Raw genomic sequence first — 24,643 nt, 5'->3', positions numbered from 1 at the left:
TTCTTTTCAAAATTGATGTTATGATAGATTTTCTCCAGACAGATATTGTATTTCAGATGAGATTACAAGATAAAAGTAGTGAGTTTGCTTGTTTGCCAACATGTTTAAGAAAATCAGCATGTGTATTGTCTGGACTTGGAGATGTTTTGGGTCTTATGTTATTAAATTAATAGTAATATTCAGTTCTTGATTAAATATTGTTATATAAAGTAGATTGTAGATTTAATATTTCTTTCAGTTTTTCCTTAATAGTCTGACGTACACAGATAAAACTAACAACCACACCACCAACTAATCTAATAGAAATGAAAATATAATTAAATGTAGAAAAAGTAATTAAAATTATAAATACACGTAATAAACCATAACCCCCTAATTTCAACAATATACTATTTTATTCCCTTTTACAGCTTGTAGATAATTATTAATTATAGTTATTACTTATTAGCATAATATTTATTGAACTTATTGGCTATTTCACTTCGTTTGAAAGATGTTATTGTGTACAAAAAGCATTTTTTGATGATCGTTTCATGCTGTATGTTGTGTATAAATCTATGATTTCTGGCCATCTGTTCTGTGTAATCCATCTTTTGTATAGAATTAATAAAATACTCTTTTGGTAGTAATTGTTTTATTAATTGAGTATTTAATTTTCACCAGCTCACATTTCTTGAATCATTTGTTTTCTCTTATTTAAATTTAGGACACAAGAGCCAAAAAGAGACTTCACAGTTATGTATCATACATTTTTTCAATGACAGACGTGGAGTTGCAGAAATAATAAGTGTAAGTGTAACATTATTAAGCAATTTACAAACAAATGAAATCTTTAAAAAGGTATCTAGAAGTGAAATTACTTATGGCTTTTAAGGACCAAAATTATTTTTGTAAGTTGATTTATTATTATTTCAGTTTTAGCCTAGTTGTATTATCCATTTCCTTACTAATTTCAAAAGATAATCAGAAGTTCATTCGAATTCCAACCAAAAGTCAATTGGTTATTAATTTATCTACCTTTAGGAAGTACAGTATATGTACGCTGGAATCTTTGAAGTGAAGTGACAATAATTTAATTGGTCTTGGAACAGATTTGATTCTTGAATATTATATACTATACTTTGTTGTATATTTACGTATAGTAACCTATTAATGCTAATACTAATAATGATGTAAAGGAATAGAACATAGCAATACATTTCTCATTATTATTATTATTATTCTCATTATTATTGAAACTATTTAGAATAACCTTCCAACATTAAGGTAAAGTACGGTGAGTAAAGAAGACATTCAGTACATAGGATCGTGATTTTACTACATGTGGTGATATCTGATAACAGTTGGCAACTGACAAGGCGGAAATATTTGCTGTTTGGGAACTGAACTTACGTGATCCTCACTATAGTATCACAGTGTGTCATGCCGAAATACATCTTACTATTCGCAACTTAGGAAATCTAAGAGAAGATATCTTCATTGAAAACTGCGTCGAGAAAAGTAAAAAGCTAAACAACAATTTGTCATATAATGAAAAACACCAAATATCTTTGAGAGCTGTAACTTATGAAATATTAGATTCTCAAATAGTTCAAATGAAATTGAGATTTGAAGACTTTCCCCGTCTTGAGTTTGTAGAATTAGTTCAGGAAAAAAATTCATGGACTATAGAACAAAATTTCCCTCTAATCAAGTGGCTGACTTGGTGAAACAGTGTCCATTCTTTGATTCGGAAAAACTTGAAAATGAACTACACAACATTTATGCAGATGAGAAGAAACAGTTACCTCCTCAGGAACTCCTAAAATACTTTGTGACTACTGGACTGGATTCCATATATCAAGAAACGACTAAGTTATTAAGACTAATTCTAACTTTCCCTGCCACGACAGCAAGCAGCGAACGGAGTATGAGCACACTCAAAAGGATCAAAACATGTCTAAGAAACTCCATGTCCAATGATCGACTGTCGTTTATGAGTGCACTAGCCATTGAAAAAAAAAAAAAAAACTACTTAGTGAACTCTCTTCAGAATCCTCACTTCTGGAGTACGTTATTGACGTCTTTGCAGAGAAGAAAGAGCGGAGAATGGAGCTCATCTACAGAAAGTTTTAAGGTAAGGGCATCTGATTTTGTAAAATCATGTAGTCAAAAATAATCTTCTGATAAAGATTTTAACGTTGATTGACGTAAGTATACTAATACTGTATCTATTGACGGATAATATTGCGATTTCTCTAAATATGACAGGGAGTGAGCTGATGTTAAATTATACATACTGTACGTGTCTATTTGTTAGAGATATGTGTAAACAATGAAATCATATTTTACTATGTACCATTTGAGGTGATGCCTTACTGCCGTTACTTATGAGGTTCCAACCAATCTTCAGACTGCTGACTTGACATTGACTACTATTTATTTTAAGATTACATTTTCGCAACATATATGAAAGACAACTTGAGTTAGCTTCCCCTGCTCAAAATTTCACGCTACGCCACTGATAATAATATTTATTTGTCAGAAACCAGTGTACAAGGCCTGTATATGACATCGTCAGGTTCGATAATACACACACACGCACACATTGTATTCTGTGCTCGTTGGTTCAGACGGTGCGTGTTTCTTTGATGGATTCCAAGGTGGCTGCGCGGTTGGGTCGCCTGCGTGGTCACTCACCGTTAATAATGCGCTTTGGTGGCTCCGTGGGTGGCTAGCTTGCTGGATTTCGAGGGTGGTTCGTTGCTATTTTTCCTGCGTGCTCAAAGAGGTTGAAATTCTAACTCGTTGTGCGTGCTTCTGTGCTGGTTCAGAGTTACCAAAATAGTTGTTCTCCAACTAAATCTTTTTTTTAATATGTATTTCTTAGTTTCTAAGGATAGAATAATCAAATATAGAACTTTAGTTGTTTTAAACTTCTTGTTTAATTGCTTTGTTGCAACATTTACTATTGTTAATGTAGAATTTTAGTTTTTTTTTTCCACTTATGGTCAGTTTCTTTTATCATGAGTGGTATCGAGACTGTTCTGGGACCTTGGGAGCGAGAAAGCAACAGTGTGGATCAACCTCGGGAAGGTTGCAGAAACTACTGTTTTAAGGGGAGAGGATGGTATTTTTGATGAAAAATTACTAAATTTTCTAAAAAAAAAATCTTTAAAACACTCTGTGATATGTGTGGATCGCCATTTTTAAACTTCCTGCATTATGGATTTTTAAATCACTCGCCCACTTTTATTATTGTTTCCGAGAGATTAAATTGTAAAAAAAATGTTTTTTTTTTTCTTTAAAATGCCCTTTGATATGTGTGGAATACATTGCATAACATTTTGTAGGTATTTGTGCCCTTAACGGATGTTGAGACGTCATTTTTAAACTTCCTGCGCTATGGATTTTTAAATCACACGCCCGCTTTTATTGGTTTCCAGCAACTTCATTTTTTTTTTTTTTTTTGCTACATTGCCAGACAAAATGAATATAATTTCTGAACTATTAAAGATACATGCATCATATTTAGAACACACATTCTTTAGACTATTAGGAAACTTTTCTCTGTAACAGAATTTTGTTAATTGATTTCATTTTAAAAATACGTGCGTTTGTTTGCAAGAAAGGAAATCAGAAAATTGTCATTAAATTTTAATTGTTTATTTTACCAACGTAGGGACTAATATCAAAATTCTGAGAAGTTTGTAGAACATACTTTTGCAAATACATTGCAAAAACTGTTTGAATCTATCTTTAAAAACGGTTTAGATATATCGGTTTTAGTACAATCCTGCATTGGGTATATATACATATTTTTTTCAAATTTGGGCCCCCAAATATTTTTTTTATTTTTTCAAAATATTTTTATTTGGTTGAGTTGCCACAGCTATGAGCTCTCTACATACAAAAAATTAATAATTTACACCAAATATGAAAAAAGTTTTGAAAAATACCATCCTCTCCCCTTAAGATAGGGGGAGGGTATATTTTCCATTTTCTACATTTCTTCATCTACAATTATAGGGTTTTTTCTTAACAAAGTTATTAATAAAACTACATGTTGTACAGGTTCAAAAAAATGAAAATAAATTTGGGGGCCCATTTTGGGACTATAACTCAAAATTTTCAGTACTTCGAAAAAATTCAAATAACTCTGTCATTTTTGAAGATAGAAGCCTAGTTCTTTTATCATTATGTTCCTGAAAGATCAGCCTACAAATCTAACTGTTGAATTTTTTATATCTTTAGTGGTTTATCTCCTATCACAACCTGAACTTTACTTTTCAATAAAGAAAATTGTTGAAAATTCAAAAAAAAAATTTTTTTTCAATAACTATTGCTTGCATAAAAAAATCATCAGACAGAAATAAGCTTCACATATTCATGGATATAGAGTAAAAATTTCGTAACGATAGGAGGTAAACTCCCAGAGTAATTAAACACCAACTGTGTCAACTTGCAAGGAAAAGCAACTTTAAGAACATCACAATTAAAGTTTACATGTGTTTTTCTTAGCGTGCAATTTACCACAGTTGAGCTAAAACTGTCCAGGCCCATAAGTTTCTCCTTCCTCTTCCTTCCTTCTTTGTTCTGCAAGCAATTTAGCCTGTTTTACTTTCTTCCTGTACATGTTATAGGCCACTATACGTTGTTTTTGTCTCCGGTATTTAGTTCTAACATCTTGCACTTTGGCTAATGTAATGGATTTTCTTCCAACTGAGATACCTAGGTGATCTTGTTTTGACAATTCTGTTATGGCACACCAAAAATTATAGTGAGATACAGCCATACACACAGCCAAGGTGATTCTTCTTTTGGTAACAAATGTTGTCTTCGGACAATGTTGCCAAATCATGTGGTGAAGACACTCATTAGAAATTTTGAGTCCTCCCCAACAAGCATCTGTCTAACAATAAATCTGCTGCCAATGTCTGAAACACAGGTATTATTTTTGTTACTACTTTTTCAGAGACTGCAGTTTTCATTGTCTTTTTAGTGTGAGGTTCTGGTTTTCTTCCCTCTGCAATGGCTCTATTGTAGAAACACCAGTTTCTCTTACCGTCAGGATCAGATGTTCCAACAGGACATTTAGTGTGTCGTGGAACTTCATCTGTTGATCGACAGTGGTCCAGAATGGCATAGATGGATCTTTTCACTTTGTCCCTGTCTCAAACGTTGTCAGAAATAGCACCTCTATAATATTTGGTGATTCTGTCAATCTTCTCTACTGTGAGAGCACCTGGGGACTTTCCACCTAAACGTTCTTTTGTGGCAATAATTCTGAGGGCAGTACCCATTCTTTTAGCGACATGATTGATGCATTCCTTCTATTCAATTACTACATCACCATAAACTTTATTTGCTTGAAGGTATGTAAAAGGTTTTGCATCGCCATCACTTAGCACCGTGGTATAGCGAAAACCCTGCTTTTCAGATCTATGCCATAATGTCAGTGCTGCTGTCATCTCCATCCCTTGAGATGTGCCGGAGTAATTTTCCTCACACTGATGCCCTTCCTTTATAAAATGAAATTCTGGATCATCATGATCTTGAGTTTTCGCTGCACCACTGACAGTGCTTCGATAAAACTTCATAGTCTATAACAAACCCAGTGAGAATATCGACAACACAGGCAACTATATAAGCACTAGAATGCCCTCTCTTGTGCCAACTTCCGTCATAACTAACTGCTATGCCTATTATATTTTTACCCTCAAGCAGTGGCTTCACTTCAGTATGAGCCTTCTTCACTTCTTGTCTTGCTTTGACTAACTATTCTTGGGTACTTGTTACTGTACCCCTTTGAACTTTTAGAAGAATGCTGTCATATGTGTGCTCCATTGGTTTCATATTGAGAGCAATACAAAATCTTTGTAAGGCTGCATAACCTTTGCCAATGCTAGAGATAGCTTTTACCGTTCTAATGTTTACATCAAAGGTATGCCGCTTTGATTTTTCCTTACACCATTCTGAATTATATCCTGTGTGCTCAAAATCACATTCACTGCATGCAACAGATAACTGAAGTGCAAACCCAAATGCATTCCTGACTGAGTCATTCAACGATTGATTTCCACAAATTTTGCAAGCAGTAACACCAATTAGATTTAGTAAACTTTGCAAACTCAAAATCATGTAATCAGGGGCCTGAGCATCACGATGAATATTCTGATGGTCTTCCTGCAGTTTTATTCTTTTAGGTACATTAGCTATACTTTTTCTGTTATTTGAGATGGTTGTTGAGAGAGTTGAATATATTGAGAATTTGTAGGCCTACCATCATCTTGTGTAGTTAAAGAAACATATTTCTGCCATCGTTTCGTTCTTACACTATTCAGAAGTTTTTCCTTCGATTTTCTGAGGGATGATAGCTTTCCCATTGTTTATTAGAATATTATGTATACAATAATAAACACAAAATGAAATATCAAATTACAGCACGAACCTATAGGTCTACATATAATTTTCACTCACAAAATTCGAATTTATTGTTTGTTTCTTGCACTGCAGTTTACTAACGAAACGAATACCTAAACTAAACACTAAAACTAATTCACATGTACACTTCCAACCACTATTTCTATAATACAACTAACAAACATTACCCATACAGAGCATAAAAACAGGAAGGCACATGTGTAGTCAGATGAAAACAAACTGTTGAGTGCAGAGGGATAGTAAAGTCATGATATCTTCTTTGGTTGAATATTGATTGCTACTGCCTTGCGGCATACAATTTATGTACACTTTTCAATTCTGTAAACTCCCCTCTGTTGTAAATTTGTAAACGTTTGAGTAGAGTAATAGGCCCGCTAAATACGAAGTTATATTGAAATGTTACGAGTGAGGGAAGAAGAGGCGTGGAATCTAGACACACAGTGACATAAGCAGACATTTAAAAAAGGCGTCTATTACAGCGCTAGGGCATGGGAGGGAGGTGGAATTTAACAAGATTACCTTCCGCTACAATTTAGGACAAAAAAATGTTTTTCCATTTTTTTGCCATTTTTGACGAAAATATACCCTCCTCCTACCTTAAGAGAGCAAGTCGAAAATTTTGATTATGAATTCCTACGGTTGGACCAAAAATCAAGTCAGAACTTTAATTGAGGCGTACAGAGAAGAAACATGTTGTACGTTAAACCAAAGGTCCCGGGTTCGATACCCGGCTCCGGAACGTACGTTAAACCAAAGGTCCCGGGTTCGATACCCGGCTCCGGAACAATTTTTCCCTCGAAATTATTCAAATCAACTTTACAGGGAGTTATACCTGAAAATCTTGATTTGCATAATACACGTCACTGTTCGTTAACAGAAAACCACAATTTAAGTCACACGGAGTTAGTGTGCACTCGAAGTTGGTTGCTTGACGGTTGTCAGCCCACTTTGAGGTCTGTGGATATAGAGGGAAAAATTGGATCGGTGTCGGTTAGAGTTCCCGAGTAGCTCAGTGGTAGAGCGTTGGTACGTTAAACCAAAGGTCCCGGGTTCGATACCCGGCTCCGGAACAATTTTTCCCTCGAAATTATTCAAATCAACTTTACAGGGAGTTATACCTGAAAATCTTGATTTGCATAATACACGTCATTGTTCGTTAACAGAAAACCACAATTTAAGTCACACGGAGTTAGTGTGCACTCGAAGTTGGTTGCTTGACGGTTGTGAGCCCACTTTGAGGTCTGTGGATATAGAGGGAAAAATTGGATCGGGGTCGGTTAGAGTTCCCGAGTAGAGCGTTGGTACGTTAAACCAAAGGTCCCGGGTTCGATACCCGGCTCCGGAACAATTTTTCCCTCGAAATTATTCAAGAAACATGTTTATATGCTATACAAACAGCATTGTTAAGACATCTTGGCCCGTATTTCTACGCAGTAACCATTTTCGGCTCCACATTCTACTCTTTTTAATTTGATCCGTCTCCTCAGCGTTCAAAGCTAGCAAAACAGCAAAGGCTGCTAAACGTCTTCTTCATACAGCTTCCATATTTGATGTTTTTACAAATCGTACCGCGCCAGCATCTCCAACTTCCAAACTGGGATCCAGCCAAAGAGTTTGTAATACTTCAAACTCTTTGGATCCAGCATGCAAGGCAGCTCGCACCGTGTGAACGTAAACCATCACCGCAGCCACCACGGAACCCAGCACTGTAGCCACCACGGCACCCAGCCTGCTAGCCACCTTGGAATCCATCACAGAAACACGCACCGTCTAAACCAGGCTTAATAAAATAGCATTGTGAAACACAATTTACAAGCATTTGTAATATTTTACTTGTTATTTGTAAATTGTTAATTTGTAATTTGTAAGGATTGTGAAACGGGGTAGTTTAGTTAGAAAGGAATGGCAAATTTGCGGGGTGGGTTACACAGAAGAATGCGTGAAAGAAAACAGTTTGCTTACAGAACAGCGGAGGGGGTTGGAAGCTGGTGTGTGCATGCTTCATGTTTACTGCTGCATCACAAATCATCCTAAGCTGCCGCATCACAACATTTAACGAGTAAATATAAATTGTATTAAAATTAATACATAATTTTGTTCATAAACTGCAGGTTTATTATGAAGTTATTAACTGGGGAAGCTGAGCTTTTTAGCTTACATTGACGCTACGCCACTGATTATTATTATTATTATTATTATTATTATTATTATTATTATTATTATTATTATTATTATTATTATTATTATTATTATTATTATAACATCTTGCATCCCTTAAAAGCGCGTGCTGACTGTATCAACCCTATGAACTGTGCCTTGCCTGGCGCTTGGGCGCTAGTGTCGCGAATGTTGGCAAAAAAAGGTGTTGAAGTTGCGCGACTATATGTTTTAGACTGTGGTAATAACCTGCATCTAGACGATTCAATTGTCCATGCGCGTACGTATGCAATCTGGAAAGGATATTGAAATAATCAAGTTTAAAATATACGTTCAATTAAGATGCATGAAGATTTTGTGTTTACATGGTACACCGTTTTGAACGTCATCTTCACTACGTAAATATATTAATTGATATTAAATATCAATCTTGCATTCATTGCTTGAATGCTTAAAGTTGAAAGATGAGTTGAACCGTGTACTGTAGATGCACCTTCAGCAGCAGAAGGAGTATGTGTTCCTTTTGAACCAACTAAAAACATGATGAGAAGAAATGTGTGACACGGTAAATGCCAAAAACCTTTTTCTAGGTAATTTAATACTTTTTTTTAAATTTTAATCTTATTATAATTTGGTGCCCAGTTACTTGATAGTTCTGATTTGCGTGTTTCATTATCATTATTGTTGCAGTGGAGGGTAATTTCAGGATAAATGTGGGTAGTTTCATTAACAAGCTTTGGCAACACTGAGAGCCAGTAAACGGAGACAACGGAGTGACGGTGTGTACTGAAGTGGGTGGACTTTTATATGTTTATTAGCATTAATTTGCTTGTGATTAAATATCCATTTTAATGTAAGGCATTGTTAGATATTATTATAAGACAAATAGTGAACTGAGGAAAGAGTTCGTACATCAACAACTAAGACTTTTAATGTTTCGTTGGGATATGTTTTAGAAACATACAATATGTCTGATTCAGAAGGAAGCAATTTTTCTGACAATGAAAGCGAAAGGGGAAGCAACCAACAGTCTGATAGTGATGTGGAGGTTTGTATTTCATTTTAATACTGTCTGAAATATCAATTATATTGGACCTCATACTTGGTTTTGATTTTATCTTCTTTTCTGTTGGCTATATTTCGCAAGTTTCATGTACAGGATGTATTGTAAGAATACAATTGCCGAAATATGGTTCACCTTATTTTGTAACCAAAAACCCCTTATTTTTCGAAGAAATATATGTTTATTAGAAAACTGCAACAGTAAGGCTTTCTCAGGGATATGAGATAAAATGATAATTATGTGTAAACTGAGAAGAAATACTAAAATCTTTAATAATCCGGTATCAATACGACATGCCTGTAGTAAGTGTACACATCATAAATTAACCATAATTCAACTGCAACGCCATCTAGCAATAATGCTTATGTGTAGTTTGGCAGAAAATTGTAAATTTTGTATTTTCTCTCTTATCGTGTACCGGTACAATCATATTCCAGTCATTCGATTCGATTGCTATGAAAGGAGCCGAGTATACGGCGTGTACGGAAGTGGGTGGATACATTTGTTGGTACTGTATTTTGCTTGCATTTAAATCTGTTTTTTTTTTATGTAAGTCAGTATTAAAAACAATTCAGTTGATAAGAGAAATGGTGGAATACATAAAAAAAAGATTATTTCAATGTTTCGTTGCGAAAAGTTATAGAAACATAGCCTACGATATGTCTGATTCAGAAGGAAGCAATTTTTATGATCACGAAAGCGAAACGAGAAGCAACCAGCAGTCAGATAGTGATGTGGTTATTTTAATACTGCTAAAATATAATTCAATAATATAATACCATACTTGGTTGTGATTTTTCATCTTACCTGTTCTGTATATTGGGTACATAAAAATTTATAAACCATTGTAAGAATAGAATTGCCGAAAGATGGTTTACTTTAGTTTATTTTGTAAATAAAGGACCCATATTCCAAGAGAAATAATGTAGGCCTATATTCGAAAAGCACAATAACATGACTTTCCCATAGACTAAAATATTAAGACTGAATTGTACCTATTGATGGAATCTATATTGGCATAGTAATAAGGTCAACTTAGGTTTAGGAGTAATCTCACACTTCGTGACAGCTTACTATGGCTGTTGCGAAACCGGCTTATGTGATTACTATGTAAATGAAATATTATCTGAAATTAAAATTATCAGGCAGCCAACTTCATTAATGAATAATAATAATAATAATAATAATTCATGGTGTTACAATCCTTAAGGGGCCAGACCGACTAGCTATCTACTGGCCTCATGCCCACTTGCCGAAGTAGAGGTGAAACCAGAATGGAAGTATCGTGGTTAGCACAATGATCCCCAGCCATTATCATTAATTACTATAATAATAATAATAATAATAATAGTAGTGATTTATTTAACCTGGCAGAGTTAAGGCCATACGGCCTTCTCTAACACTCAACCAGGAGTAAAAACTGCGTTACAGAAACACTACAAATTTACAAAGTACACACAAAACTGAATAAGATAATAATAATAAAATGTAAACAACAAGTAAGAAGAAATCAGACATAATATATAACATAGAGAAGGAAAGAAAAAAAGCATAATAAAATGTGAACAGCAGGTCAAAAATAAATGAGGCCTACAAAGTATAAAAAAATAAGGCAATTATTGATAATAATAATAATAATAATAATAATAATAATAATAATAAATAAGAATAGTAATGATAATAATAATAATAATAATAATAATAATAAATAAGAATAAAATAATAATAACAGGCCTAATAGTAATAATAATACTAATAGTAGTAATAAAATAGTGCAGTACAAAGCATACAATGAATACAATATTTTAAGTATACACAGTAAGGAAAATTATGTTTATATATATATAGCTCAACTTATCACATTAGAGATATACCATTATCGGAAAATATGAAAACAAAAATATAAAATAAGTTAAATATCACTAGAACATAAAAAAAAAATGTGAATACGTGGAAACATGTAATACAACACTTGTCATAATAGTAAGTTAGTATGGCAACTCGTCATAAGATAATTTTCTAACTTGGATTTGAAAGATTTCAATGTTCGGCAGCCCTTGACTTCAGGCGACAGAGAGTTCCAGTGACGAGATGTAGCAACAGTGAAAGATGAGGAATACAGAGATGATGTGTGAAGTGGAATTTCTAGCGTGTTATCGCGTTGTGATCGAGTATTAATATTATGATAGCGAGAGAGAGTATGAAAACGAGTGAATAAATAATAGGGGGATGAAGTGTGCATAATTCGATATAGGAGAGAAAGTGAGTGCAGATTTCTCCTCTCATGTAACCTAAGCCATGATAACTTCTCGAAAGAAGGTGAGATATGATCATAGTATCGAACATTACAAATGAAGCGGACGCATGCATTATGAACACGCTGTAGTTTCTGGGTGGAATCAATCCTGAGATCACTGAAGAAAACGTCGCAATAATCGAAGTGAGGTAGAATGAGTGTCTGTACCAGCGTCTGTTTTAATTTAGATGGATAATGATACAATCTTTTTAGTGAATGGAGAATAGAGAATGCCTTCTTACATGTATATTTAATATGCATATCCCAACTAAGATTAGATTCGAAATGCACGCCGAGATTTTGTACGGTAGAGCTGAAGGGGATGATTGTTTTATTCAGTTTCACAGGTGGAATATTCAGGTCGTTGACTTCAGGAATTAATCTACAGTTCGCGAACAGAATAGCCTGTGATTTACATGCGTTTAGGTTAAGCCCAAATTGTTGAGACCAGGAAGAGATGGAATCAAGATCTTCATTAAGACTATTAATGCTATCATTTAGTGCATCAGGATGCGCTGAAATATACAATTGAACGTCGTCTGCATATATTTGATATCTGCAGTGCTTAAATGATTTAGAAATTCCATTTACATAAATAGAGAAGAGCAAGGGGCCTAATACTTATCCCTGAGGAACTTCTGTATCTACAGTACGCCAGGATGAGAAACGATTATTAGATATGACACGCTGCTGGCGGCCAGTAAGGTAGGAGTACATCCAGGTGATAGCACTATCAGAAAGGTGTAGCGTTTGTAGTTTAGTCAATAGTAGATCGAAGTCAACAGAATCAAAGGCTTTGCTATAGTCCAATAAAACTAGTACAGTAGCCTGTCGTTTATCCATGGCTTCGCGTATGTCCTCAGTAACATTCAACAAAGCAGTAGAAGTGCTATGGCCATTTCTGAATCCTGGTTGTAAAGGATCTAAAAGATTAAATTCTTTTAGGTAGTCTGACAACTGCTTATGAATGATGCGTTCCAGGGCTTTGGATAAAACGGGAAGAATGGAGATTGGCCTATAGTCTTTTGCAGAAGTAGGTGAATTTACTTTAGGAAGTGGGCGTACCGAAGCTGTTTTCCAGAGTTGCGGATAAACAGACGTGATAACTGAAGAATTGAAAATATGGGTTATTACAGGAAGCACGATATCAACTAACTTATTGATAAAGACTATGCTTATGTTATCAGAGCCTTGTGCTTTAGATTTAATGCTTTTAAGAGCCCTTCTTACTTCAGAATCAGCAATGTGCGAGAAGAAAAATTTTTCGCGAGAAGGAGGAGGATTAGCTAGGAGAGTATTAATTGTATTTAGTTTTGACTGTTTTTCAGGTCGTATAGTGGCAGGTGAGGTAAAGTATTCATTGAGTTTATCAAGTGGTATGTTTATAACTTCAGCTTCTGATGCTTTCTTCCCTACTCCCATATCACGTAAGTTATTCCAAAGACACCGCGGGGGAATGGACGGGTCGATGAGACTCAGGGCGTGATGGCGTTTAGCATTCCTAATGCTTTGTGTGGTTTTGTTTCTAAGTTTTTTGTAGTTGTTAAAGTTATAATATTGCCTTCCGAATGTAGCCCTAATTTCATGAACATAGTAACCATCTGAGTTGATTTCATAGCAGGCATATTAAGCCCTAAGTATGAGATTACCAGTTTGGGAACATTTCCAAAATTTCATTTTAATGTGTTGATGTAGACTCATAACCCATTCATTTTAATGTGCTTCAGTCATTGTGTGATGTGAATAAAAGTGAGATTTATCTGTTGTCTCGCAAATTCAAGATAGATCTCACTGTGAAGATGGATATAAAAGCTTTGTCTCAAATGTTAGGCCTGCCTCCGCCCTCTCAGATAGAATGCCAACAGAATTCCGCTAATAAGATGCGTCTCAAGTGAGAGATGGATCAAATTCGGTTTAACCTCATAAGAAAGAGAAAGATCTTGCAATTTCTTTAGGTAACTCAGTTGGTGTCTCCACGTTTGAGGGTGAAGTTGAGAAGCATGATGGCAAAGTTTATTTGGAAGGAGGAGAAAAGTGTGTAGTTTACAGAACTAGACCAAAGGAGGTAACATTTTTTCTTTTAACATTTGCGTGCTGTGAATAGTATAGAATACTAAGCACATGGTTTTACTTAACTGTACTCAATATTTTTCACAGAATAATCTAGAACTATTCATCTGTTGTACATAGTAATTAATGGTTGTATCACCGTCATAATCACACGTGTAATTTAAGTACTGGTATCTGCGTTTGCTTGAGGGGTCCAGATGCAAATTTCTGGACAATGGTGTGTTTGAAGACCTGAACCTCACCAGCAGGGAAGCATTTTTAGTGTAGAGATTATTGTCGAAGTAGGTCGTATTTCGGCATAATTAAGAATTGTGTTTTACAGTTAAATGGTGATCTGTTTGCTCGTAAATTTTTTATGTCAATATGGTGATGATAAATCCAATCATTACTGTGTACAACAGGTGAATAGTTCTAAATTATTCTGTGGAAATTACTGGGTGGCAGAAACTAAAATAACATGCTTAGTACTCTATGCTATTCGTAGTATGCAATTATAAAGGAAAAAATTGTACTTTGTTTAGTTTAGAATTACAGACAAATGTATGAAGTTTGGAGGGATTCACATCTTGTAACTTATAAAGAATTATATTGAGTTAAGAAAAAATTATATACAGTGAGTTGCAGAAGGCTCTTCAAGTGTAACACGAAAGAAAATGTGGGACTCTTAAAAGTGAAGCAGAAATTAAAATAGTCTTACAGTATGTAGCTGACCCCGGTTTTCAGAGTAGTCTGGCAGAAGACGTTGGTGTGCATCAGAGTATAGTGTCTGATACATTCCACTGAAATAAGTTCCAGTGTTAAAAAATCTTAAAATGCAAACCCAGTTAAAGAGAATAACATTGAATTTGATTTTAGAGCCACCAAGATAGTTTTATTTGAACTCATTAAATATAAGACCTGAACTTAAAAAAATAGAAAACGAAATGTAGCCTTCAAATTAAATAATGTAAGATCATTATTCGAAATATTATTGTCAAATAGTGCAGAAAATGGAACAAGATGGGCAAATATATATTGTGTATTGTTAATTCATCCAAATAATATAAATCTAATTAATGAAGATAATGCTAAATAAATATTCGAACAAATTGTCATCGACCAGTTTATAATTAACTAGGAGGATTCGATAGTGAAAATGAGGAAAACTGAGCTGCTTGTGAGCAAGAGTTGGGATTTGCAGCTGATATATCTCCTTCCTCCTAGTATGGTCCGATGCCTGGGACAACAGTGCTATGGGATGAGTACAAGTGGAGAGTCCACTGCAAGAATGATGGATGTCATTTGGAATACATTTTTCAGGAGAAGCAATTGAGAGTTTGAAATACTTAGTACTTAAAGCTTAAGTGTGATTTTCCGATCATTACTGGACAATGACTATCAGTGTTAATGCCATATAACTCTGTATGTACATTCTATATGTCTTAAGCTATGCATTGACAGTCTTGGTTCATTTTCGATAAGAAAGTGACATCCATTATTCGTGAAGTTGACTCTTCAAGTATCTTCCTCTTTCTAAAATGCTGTGCCAAGTAAAACCTCATTCACTTTAGTGATGTAGGTTATGAGATTGCACCATGATTCATGACACCGTATCATGTATTAACCACTTTGGAACAGATAGCTTATGAGGGTAATTCTCCACAAAAGCTACACCAGAGGAGGCACGATTTTCTTTTTTCTTTATTGGCTTCGTGAGATTTATATAGTAATAAACTTATGATTTTAGTTTGCAACAAAAATACTTTCAACACAAAAATTGTTTTATTCTTACCTGTAGGCCTATATGCTAACACAACTTGTTACTAATTACCAATATAACTTACTTGAGATCCAGACGAATTACTAGGGAAATGGTCAGTTTCTCTAGTATTGCATTCTGGGCCTTTTGAGTGTTATATTTCGCCACTGCTACAAAATCTGCTGTGTGGTTTTGAAAAGATTTTGGAGGAGAAAGAAAAAAGCATTGTCTCTTTTAATTCACTTGATTTTCATAGCTACTTTCGGTATAATTTCAATCATTACAAGAAAAATGATGAAATCTGCATCTCAGTGGCGACTTCAATCTCCATCTCAAGCTCAATCACACGACATCTCATGTTCATCCATATCATCTATTCATGCATATTCATGAAAAGGCACGTAAAGTAATGTTACAAAAAATAAATTAAATTGAATTTACATTGTAAATGTTGAGAATTGCTCTAGTCAGCTCCCTGGCACTTCATGCAGAAACAGAGCCTTCTCTTCCATCCTGCCAGATGGCACATACAAATACAAACTGTGACAAATGAGAGTCAAACTTCAAATAAGAACCACCATTGTTACGAAGGGCATTAACAAAGTATGTTCCCAAGGGTGTGTGCAGCTCAAATTTTTGGAATGTTCTGTATGGTAATATGCTCGAAAAACCTCTTCCTGTGGAATGTCAATTGCTTGCATATACAGACGATGCTTTATTGAAGTGTAAATCTAAAACCATACTGATCTTGACCACACCAATTCAGTATTAGCCTGTATAGGTGGGGTTGTGAAAACAAGCTTCACTTTAATCCACGGAAAATAAAAAGCTATGATGGTCACAAAGAAACACAAAATCATGTTGCCATTAATAAAAATGAATCGAGAAAATATACAATTAGTTGAACATAATATCTAGCTGCTAAGAATTATTTACAGAGGAACAGTGGAGCTTCTAGTGCTGTATTGTGCTTCACCTTTTCGAATATGCTTTAGTATGCGCTGGGCTCAGAATAAATAAATAGAAATTCAAAAGGGTTTCATTTTGTGGATCATAAAAGCATACAGAATCATATCTATGGATGCAGCATTAGTGATTGCAGACATATTGAGCCCTTGTACTTGACTGGAGCAGCTAAAGCAGAACTTACATTACTCTGAAAGGAGTACAAACATTACCCCGAAAGGAGCACACATATGAAGATTCCATCTTACAGATGAAGGATGAGAAACTGGTTCATTTTATAACAGCTGGACATCCAGCTTCTTTTTACGGTTTTTTCGAGTACACCAGTTGCATGAGTAACCACAATGTTCATATCTTTACAGATGGATCAAAAATATTTAAAGAAGTTGCTATTGATCAGATTGGATCCTCTTTTGTTGTATTCTGCAATGGCCAAGAAATCTAAACTCAGATGAACAAACTTTCACCTGACTGTACCTTCATTCAAGATGAGCTATTTGCTATTAAGGAAGCACTTGTATTTACAGTTATCAAACAGCACTTAAATCTATTAATAATAGGTTTAACTTGAATCCTTTGGCAGCAGAAATGAGAATTAATTTAGTATCTTGTGATAAACACATTTGCTTATCTTGGGTGTGAGGACACATTGGAACAGCAGGTAATGAAAGAGCTGATAAACTGGCAGAATGTGTTGCAGTTTCAAACTTTAATTTCGGTTATACTCCGTGCCCCTATTCATTTGTGAAAAGGAAAATAAATGAGCACATCATGAATAGGTGGAACAACCAGTGGCTATACAGCAAAAAAGTGACAGTTACAAGAGGTGTTTTTTTCCAAGGGTCGATGTCCGCTTTTATAGTGACAAAATTAATACCGGATTTCATATTAACACAATTTGTGTTGGGTCATGAAATATGACTCTTAATTCGAAAGATTTAAATTAAATAAAGAAGATGGCTATTTGTGTATTTGTGACAAATGGAAAACTGTTTACAACCTCTGTTTCATTGTCCAGTTTTCAAAAATAGAAAATTTCTTATGGTCGGACATTGAATATTGTGGCTTGTGAATATATTACATTACAGTAGTGTATATTCTAATGTAATATGTGACAAATCACTTCAATATTAAAAAAAAAATGTTACAAAGAGTTTTATAATTTTATATATTTCAAATGTATGAGTGTTAATTTTAAATATCGTAGACTTTGCAAATCAAGATTTCAGGTATAACTCCCTGTAAACTTGATTTGAATAATTTCGAGGGAAAAATTGCTCCAGGGCCGGGCATCGAACCCGGGACCTTTGGTTCAACGTACCAACGCTCTACCAGCTGAGCTACCCAGGAACTCTACCCGACACCGATCCAGTTTTTCCCTCTATATCCACAGACCTCAAAGTGGGCTGACAACCGTCAAGCAACCAACTTCGAGTGCACACTAACTCTGTGTGACTTAAATTGTGGTTTTCTGTTAACGAACAGTGACGTGTATTATGCAAATGAAGATTTCAGGTATAATTCCCTGTAAACTTGATTTGAATAATTTCGAGGGAAAAATTGTTCTGGGGCCGGGCATCGAACCCGGGACCTTTGGTTTAACGTACCAACGCTCTACCAACTGAGCTACCCGGGAACTCTACCCGACGCCGATCCAATTTTTTTCCCTCTATATCCACAGACCTCAAAGTGGGCTGACAACCGTCAAGCAACCAACTTCGAGTGCACACTAACTCCGTGTGACTTAAATTGTGGATTTCTGTTAACGAACAGTGACGTGTATTATGCAAATCAAGATTTCAGGTATAACTCCCTGTAAAGTTAATTTGAATAATTTCGAGGGAGGTCTGTGGATATAGAGGGAAAAATTGGATCGATGTCAGGTAGAGTTCCCGGGTAGCTCAGTTGGTAGAGCGTTAGTACGTTAAACCAAAGGTCGCAGGTTCGATGCCTGGCCCCGGAACAATTTTTCCCTCGAAATTATTCAAATCAACTTTACAGGGAGTTATACCTGAAATCTTGATTTGCATAATACACGTCACTGTTCGTTAACAGAAAACCACAATTTAAGTCACACGGAGTTAGTGTGCACTCGAAGTTGGTTGCTTGATGGTCGTCAGCCCACTTTGAGGTCTGTGGATATAGAGGGAAAAATTGGATCAGTGTTGGGTAGAGTTCCCGGGTAGCTCAGTTGGTAGAGGGTTGGTACGTTAAACCAAAGGTCCTGGGTTCGATGCCCGGCCCCGGAACAATTTTTCCCTCGAAATTATTCAAATTAACTTTGCATAATACACGTCACTGTTCGTTAACAGAAAACCACAATTTAAGTCACACAGAGTTAGTGTGCACTCGAAGTTGGTTGCTTGACAGTTGTCAGCCCACTTTGAGGTCTGTGGATATAGAGGGAAAATTGGATCGGTGTCGGGTAGAGTTCCTGGGTAGCTCAGTTGGTAGAGCGTTGGTACGTTAAACCAAAGGTCGCGAGTTCGATGCCAAGCCCCGGAACAATTTTTCCCTCGAAATTATTAAAATCATAGACTATGTTACCCAAGTTAAGTGTATTCGTCTTATAATTTAAACTGTCATTCTATAACTATAACCCTAATGTACTTTTGGGTGAAATGGTGTTTAAGAAATTGTATATTCAAATAAATAAACAAACCCAGTCTCGTTGCTTGGTAATTTGGAGTCTTTATTTTTGTGTGTTTATAAATGAGTGCAGTGAGGGATGTCACTCATTTTAATTCGGTTTCTTGTTTGTAACTTAGTACTATGTTAGGTGTACCCTTGGAATATACAACTATGGCTAAACTGCACTAACTTACCTTGTGGCTCGTTGCGTGGTAATTTGGGGTCTTTATTTTTGTGTGTTTATAAATGGAGGTGGAGTGCAGTGAGGGATGTCACTCATTTTAATTCGGTTTCTTGTTTGTAACTTAGTACTACGTTAGGTGTACCCTTGGAGTATACAACTGTGCTAAACTGCACTAACTTACCTTGTGAAATTCTGAAGTAGTTGTGCAAAAATTAAGAATTTTATTTTTACTACGTGTTGTGTATGAGATCAGGGGATTTATACTTTTGACAGATAATAACATTAAAAATTGGTGATAACCACAGATGCTACAAAGTCCTGCCTCTGGGCAATGTGATTTTGGATTATCTGTCAAATCCTCTTGAGGACTGGTACAAAATGGAAAATTGAAGGTGGAAATTAATTACTGTATGTCCCAATGTGGCTCTGAAGTTTTGATAGATTTCATTAAGTACTAGATTAAGTATGGAGAATCCTTAATATGATATATTAAAAAGGATAGAATATCTATAAAAGAAAAGGATGAAGATTTGTAGGAATGTGTGTACAATCCAGGTCCCCAAATTATACCAGGGAACTGTGCAATATCCTAGGATCCATCCTTAGACTCTTTTTCCAGCCTGCAACATAGGAAAAGAGATACTCAAGTCTTTCCTCTTGAAGTACTGAAAATTTCAGTTACATAGAATTGTAATATATTATGCATCCAATTCATGGAAGAAATAGGACTGTTTGTGTGTTATTCCAAGTGATCCATTTGTTGCAGCAGAAATGACAGGGTTGATTTTGATAAAGAAAATCCCTCCTGAAATTTCCTGTCACCTAATTCCTCGTAAGAATTCTTTTCCACTAATGAAACTTCATGTTCGCCATCATTCCTATCCAAGTAATCCAAGAACAATAATAGTCGTGTTCGAATTAATCAACTGTGAATCTGAATGCCATTTTGTTTTATTAGGTCCACTGATCACTGGTTATCTCCTTCAACCACTCGAATATGGCTGGTTGGAGATTGCTGTGGTTAATATTCTGTTTCAGTCCTAACCAAGGTTTATGCGCTTAACCAGGAGTTAGGTGGCAATTTTAACTGTTGGTTACACTGACGCTGATGCATATTTGCCTAACAGCCATAGTTAAATTATACATTGTCCAGTTTTTTTTAGTTGGTACATGGCAGTAAGCATGACCAAATAATATTAAACCTATTGGTATATTTATTTCGTTTACTCACTTTCAAATTCAGTATTAATATATTATATACAGAAATCTTGTACGTATTCCATATTTTAAATCAACGCAACTAAATAAGATTGATGTTTGCTTGGGTTTTAATAATTGTTACCATAATGCATGTATATTTTGTGTCCACATTGTAGGGCCTACATCTGGTAATTTTAATAAATGATCCTACAAATGAATTTCTGATACCTGTAATGAAAATGTGTGTTTTGGCTCAGAAACAAATTATCTACCTCTGAAATATATTTTATTTATTTGTCCATTCATTTTATCTATTTAGTTACATGTATGCAGTAATTTATTTATGGATATTGCAGAAATGGAATTAGGCAGTTGTGGTGTGTCAAATTTTCATTGAAAGTTCCATTTCTAAGGTTAAGTATTTCCTGAATCCCTTTAGGAAAATTCTCAAGAAGTACGTGGTAACATTTCTTGAGTGTGGCCAGCGCCAGTAAGATGTGTTGGTTGATGTGGGGCCTATAGCTGTTACTCCAAAAAGACGCTCGAATTTTCACTCTTTTTAGTCCATGATTTCCTCTTAATAGTCTCATTGCCTCCCCAGGATAGAACATTAGCAGCCTATAATGTTGAAATAAATAAATAATAAATATAAATGAAATGTCTAAAGGAGTTTTTAACTCTCTGAACACGAGTTTTTATTCCTTCAGGGAAGAATTACGTTTGTATTTTTGTACATATTATTCTACTAACAATAAACAGTAAACAATAAACAATATTTATTTTACAGGAAGCAAGGTCTGATGCAGGATCTGGTGATGAGGAACAGCAGTCAAGGTCAAGATCTAGATCAAGATCCAGTGCAAGATCTCGTTCTGTTTCAAGATCCAGATCACGCTCTCCCTCTCAGTCTCGTTCCCTTTCGGGATCACGATCACGTTCACGGTCTGTTTCGAGGTCTCAGTCAAGGTCAAGATCAAGGTCTAGATCTCGATCTAGGTCCAGGTCAAGATCTAGATCTAGATCAAGGTCTGATGAAGAAGATGGTCATAGGTCTGATGATCAGCGGGAAGATGAAGCAGAGGAAGCAAGGCCAGGTGAAGAAGAAGATGAGGAAGCTGAAGATGAACAGGAGCCAGAGGGAGAGGATTTGAACTCTGAGGATGAGGATGTAAGTGTATACAAACAAAAAGGAACATCTGCTTTTTCCCAATGCAGGTTTGTTTGATATCTCTACTGTTAACATTGTTGAAACTGGAACATGATAATAAGTGTTGGCATCCATTGTAGAGTTCTTCTCATTGCATAATACAAAAAATGGTATGTCGTACTTGGTGTGCCAGGCAGACATGCCTAGACTCTACTGCAATTAATTGTTTGATTTGTGTCGTGCTAAAGTGTGAGAGGATTTACATTAAATACTGTATTTATCATGATTTATTAATTTTCTTTCGATTATATATTATTTTTGCTAGGAATAAAGAACCCTAATTTGCAATCAGCAACTAACTAATAACAACATTGGTGCTTAGTTATTCATATTAATTATTTAATAGGGCAGTCACATACTGAGATCTAACATTCACGATATTCCCACTTTTCACTGTGTGACAGGCTAATGAAATAAAGGAAGAAGTTATTGTAGATGAAAAAAATAACATTTCTCCTTCTTGGGGTGCTGTAATGTCATCTAAATGTTTTGTTTTTCTTTGGGCCATCGTTAAATGTCCTTACTTAATAGGCCTCCTGGCTGTGTGGGGGAAAAATGACACTATATACTAATACTAAAATAGTACCATGGCTATAGTGTGTCCAAAACTACTTCCTACCTGACAAATGGTGCGTTTAGCATGTTACCATGGCAACCACTCAAATCAACCTATCACGAGAGACGCATAACCATGATAACAGGACTGTGTTGCCGTGTCTTATGTTTACAAGTTGCACGTGCATACAATGCCCAGAATGACTCCTAGTTGACTGGTTAGCTCATGTGTTGTGTGAATTAAAAATATTGTTTAGTTTTATTATTGTTTTAGTGTATCAATAATTATTGTGTTTAAATTATATTACATGTATATTATCTTAGTTGTCATTTGTGGAGTGTGTGTTTTCTAGTTTCTGCGAGAGTTTCTAAACGGGCGACTTGTGCAATGTCGGAAGGAAGGAAAGACAGGCAGAGAACAAATAATATTGTACAAGGTGCTCCATTACAGGGTCAAGCGCGAGTGATGGTGTGTAACGTAATAGAGTATTTTGAGAGGGAAGAAGATAATGGTGGGTCTCTTTTACCTTTGGTGCAAGTCGTAATGTGTTATGTTAAAATTAATAAGAGCACTGTTAACAATATTGAAAAAAAAGCCATGTAAATGAAGATGACGCAGAATCCTCAAGACTTGAAACTCCAGGGAAAAGAGAAAAGTGTAACAAATATAGATGCTTTTCTAACAATATTACATGGATGAATACTGGCACCCATAAAAGTGAAGTTATCGTATTAAATTTAAACTTTTTACAGTTCTTTCAATGCTTTTCTAACAATATTAGGCTACATTACATTGAGAAATACCGATACTACTGCTACTACTACTACTAATAATAATAATAATAATAATAATAATAATAATAATAATAATATACTAATAAATAATAATGTACACTAATCAACTTTACAGGGAGTTACACCTGAAATCTTGATTTGAATAATGTACACTAATTTTAATACATAGTATTCAACAAGTTGATTAACAATGAATATGTTCATGTCAACTGTTCTTAACTGTACTCTATCGGCAGTGCACTCACTTACATGTAAGATGGACAACATGACAACATTGTTCTCCCTTTTCTGTAAGCTGTCAATCCGAAAGTAGTTTTGGTCACACCATAAGAATGCAGCCATTTCGTTAATAACATCTTTCTTAACACATGAAAACCTTTAGGGGCCGTATTCATAGACATTTTTAGCATGGGCTTCCGGTGGATGATCAGCGTTTTTCGTATTCATAAACCAGTGTTAGCGATAGGATATGATTTGAATTCTGTACAAGTAACCAGTGGATAGCTGGGGCTAGCTTAGTATGCTTGTAGCACGTGCTGCGAAATGTCTATGAATTTTCCCGAATTAGTTCGAGTGTTATACTAATGAAAATGGGATTGGGTATGATGGTATTATGTTTAGTCATGTATTCAAGGATTGTTAATTTTCGCCAAGATGTGGTAGGCATGAAATCAGTTCTAAAGCTGTGATATGAAGCATATTTATTATTATTACTAATGGTTCCTATGAACATTTTGAAATAGTTTTGGAACCATTTTTCAAATATGTCAATTGTCATTGGTACCATGATAGTTGGCTGGAGCATCAGTTATTTCTCGGTGTGTGACAAAAATGGTGTCAACAAAATCCGAGAGACAACCACAATGTGTTGTAACAGTTCTATCTCTTTTATTGTCAGAAGAAGATCTTTATTTGGAATCATCAGGTCTTGTAGTCTGAATTGTGCAATTTTGACCAGGTAACAATACTGCCATTTTACTTCTTGAGACTATGACTTCTAGGAGTTTCTATTTACCACGAGATACAAAAACCCAGTGCTGTGCAGCAATCAATATATAGTTGTCTTACTGTAAACAAAATCATAGTGACTTTTGTTGTCTCCTTGAATAGGTACATCCGATTACTACCATTTAACAATGTTGCTTCTGCCATTAAGTTATTGCTGGTTTATAACGCAGCAATAATTCATTATTCCGGACCAGCAATGTGAAATGCTTCAAATGTTGTGCACAATTTTCACTGTCAGCATTCACATGTTCCTTCTGCTTCCAATCATGTTTCTTTATTTAATTTGTGTCCCTTACTGGGAAGCGCTTGGTAGTAATTAATTTTGAAAATAATTTTTTGTTGTCCACCAT

The 24,643-nt window shown here is 35.2% G+C and overlaps 1 protein-coding gene across 2 annotated transcripts in view; it reads left to right on the top strand.

The window, feature by feature from the left end:
• The first annotated feature begins 9,301 nt into the window (after window positions 1-9,301).
• Spt5 (Transcription elongation factor subunit Spt5) overlaps window positions 9,302-24,643 on the top strand; it is a 55,638-nt gene continuing 40,296 nt past the window's right edge. Inside the window, exons 1-3 of one of the 2 annotated variants that reach the window (XM_069837839.1) lie at window positions 9,353-9,371; window positions 9,537-9,628; window positions 21,516-21,896. In XM_069837839.1, coding sequence (XP_069693940.1) covers window positions 9,548-9,628; window positions 21,516-21,896 — 462 coding nt within the window. In that variant the 5' untranslated portion in view covers window positions 9,353-9,371; window positions 9,537-9,547. Of the gene's footprint in view, window positions 9,629-21,515; window positions 21,897-24,643 lie in introns of both variants that reach the window. The other variant, XM_069837838.1, reaches the window with a different exon arrangement.

The sequence above is a fragment of the Periplaneta americana genome, chromosome 10 (assembly GCF_040183065.1).
Source record: "Periplaneta americana isolate PAMFEO1 chromosome 10, P.americana_PAMFEO1_priV1, whole genome shotgun sequence".
Classification (NCBI taxonomy): domain Eukaryota; kingdom Metazoa; phylum Arthropoda; class Insecta; order Blattodea; family Blattidae; genus Periplaneta; species Periplaneta americana.
This window is presented reverse-complemented; position numbering and strand designations above follow the sequence as displayed.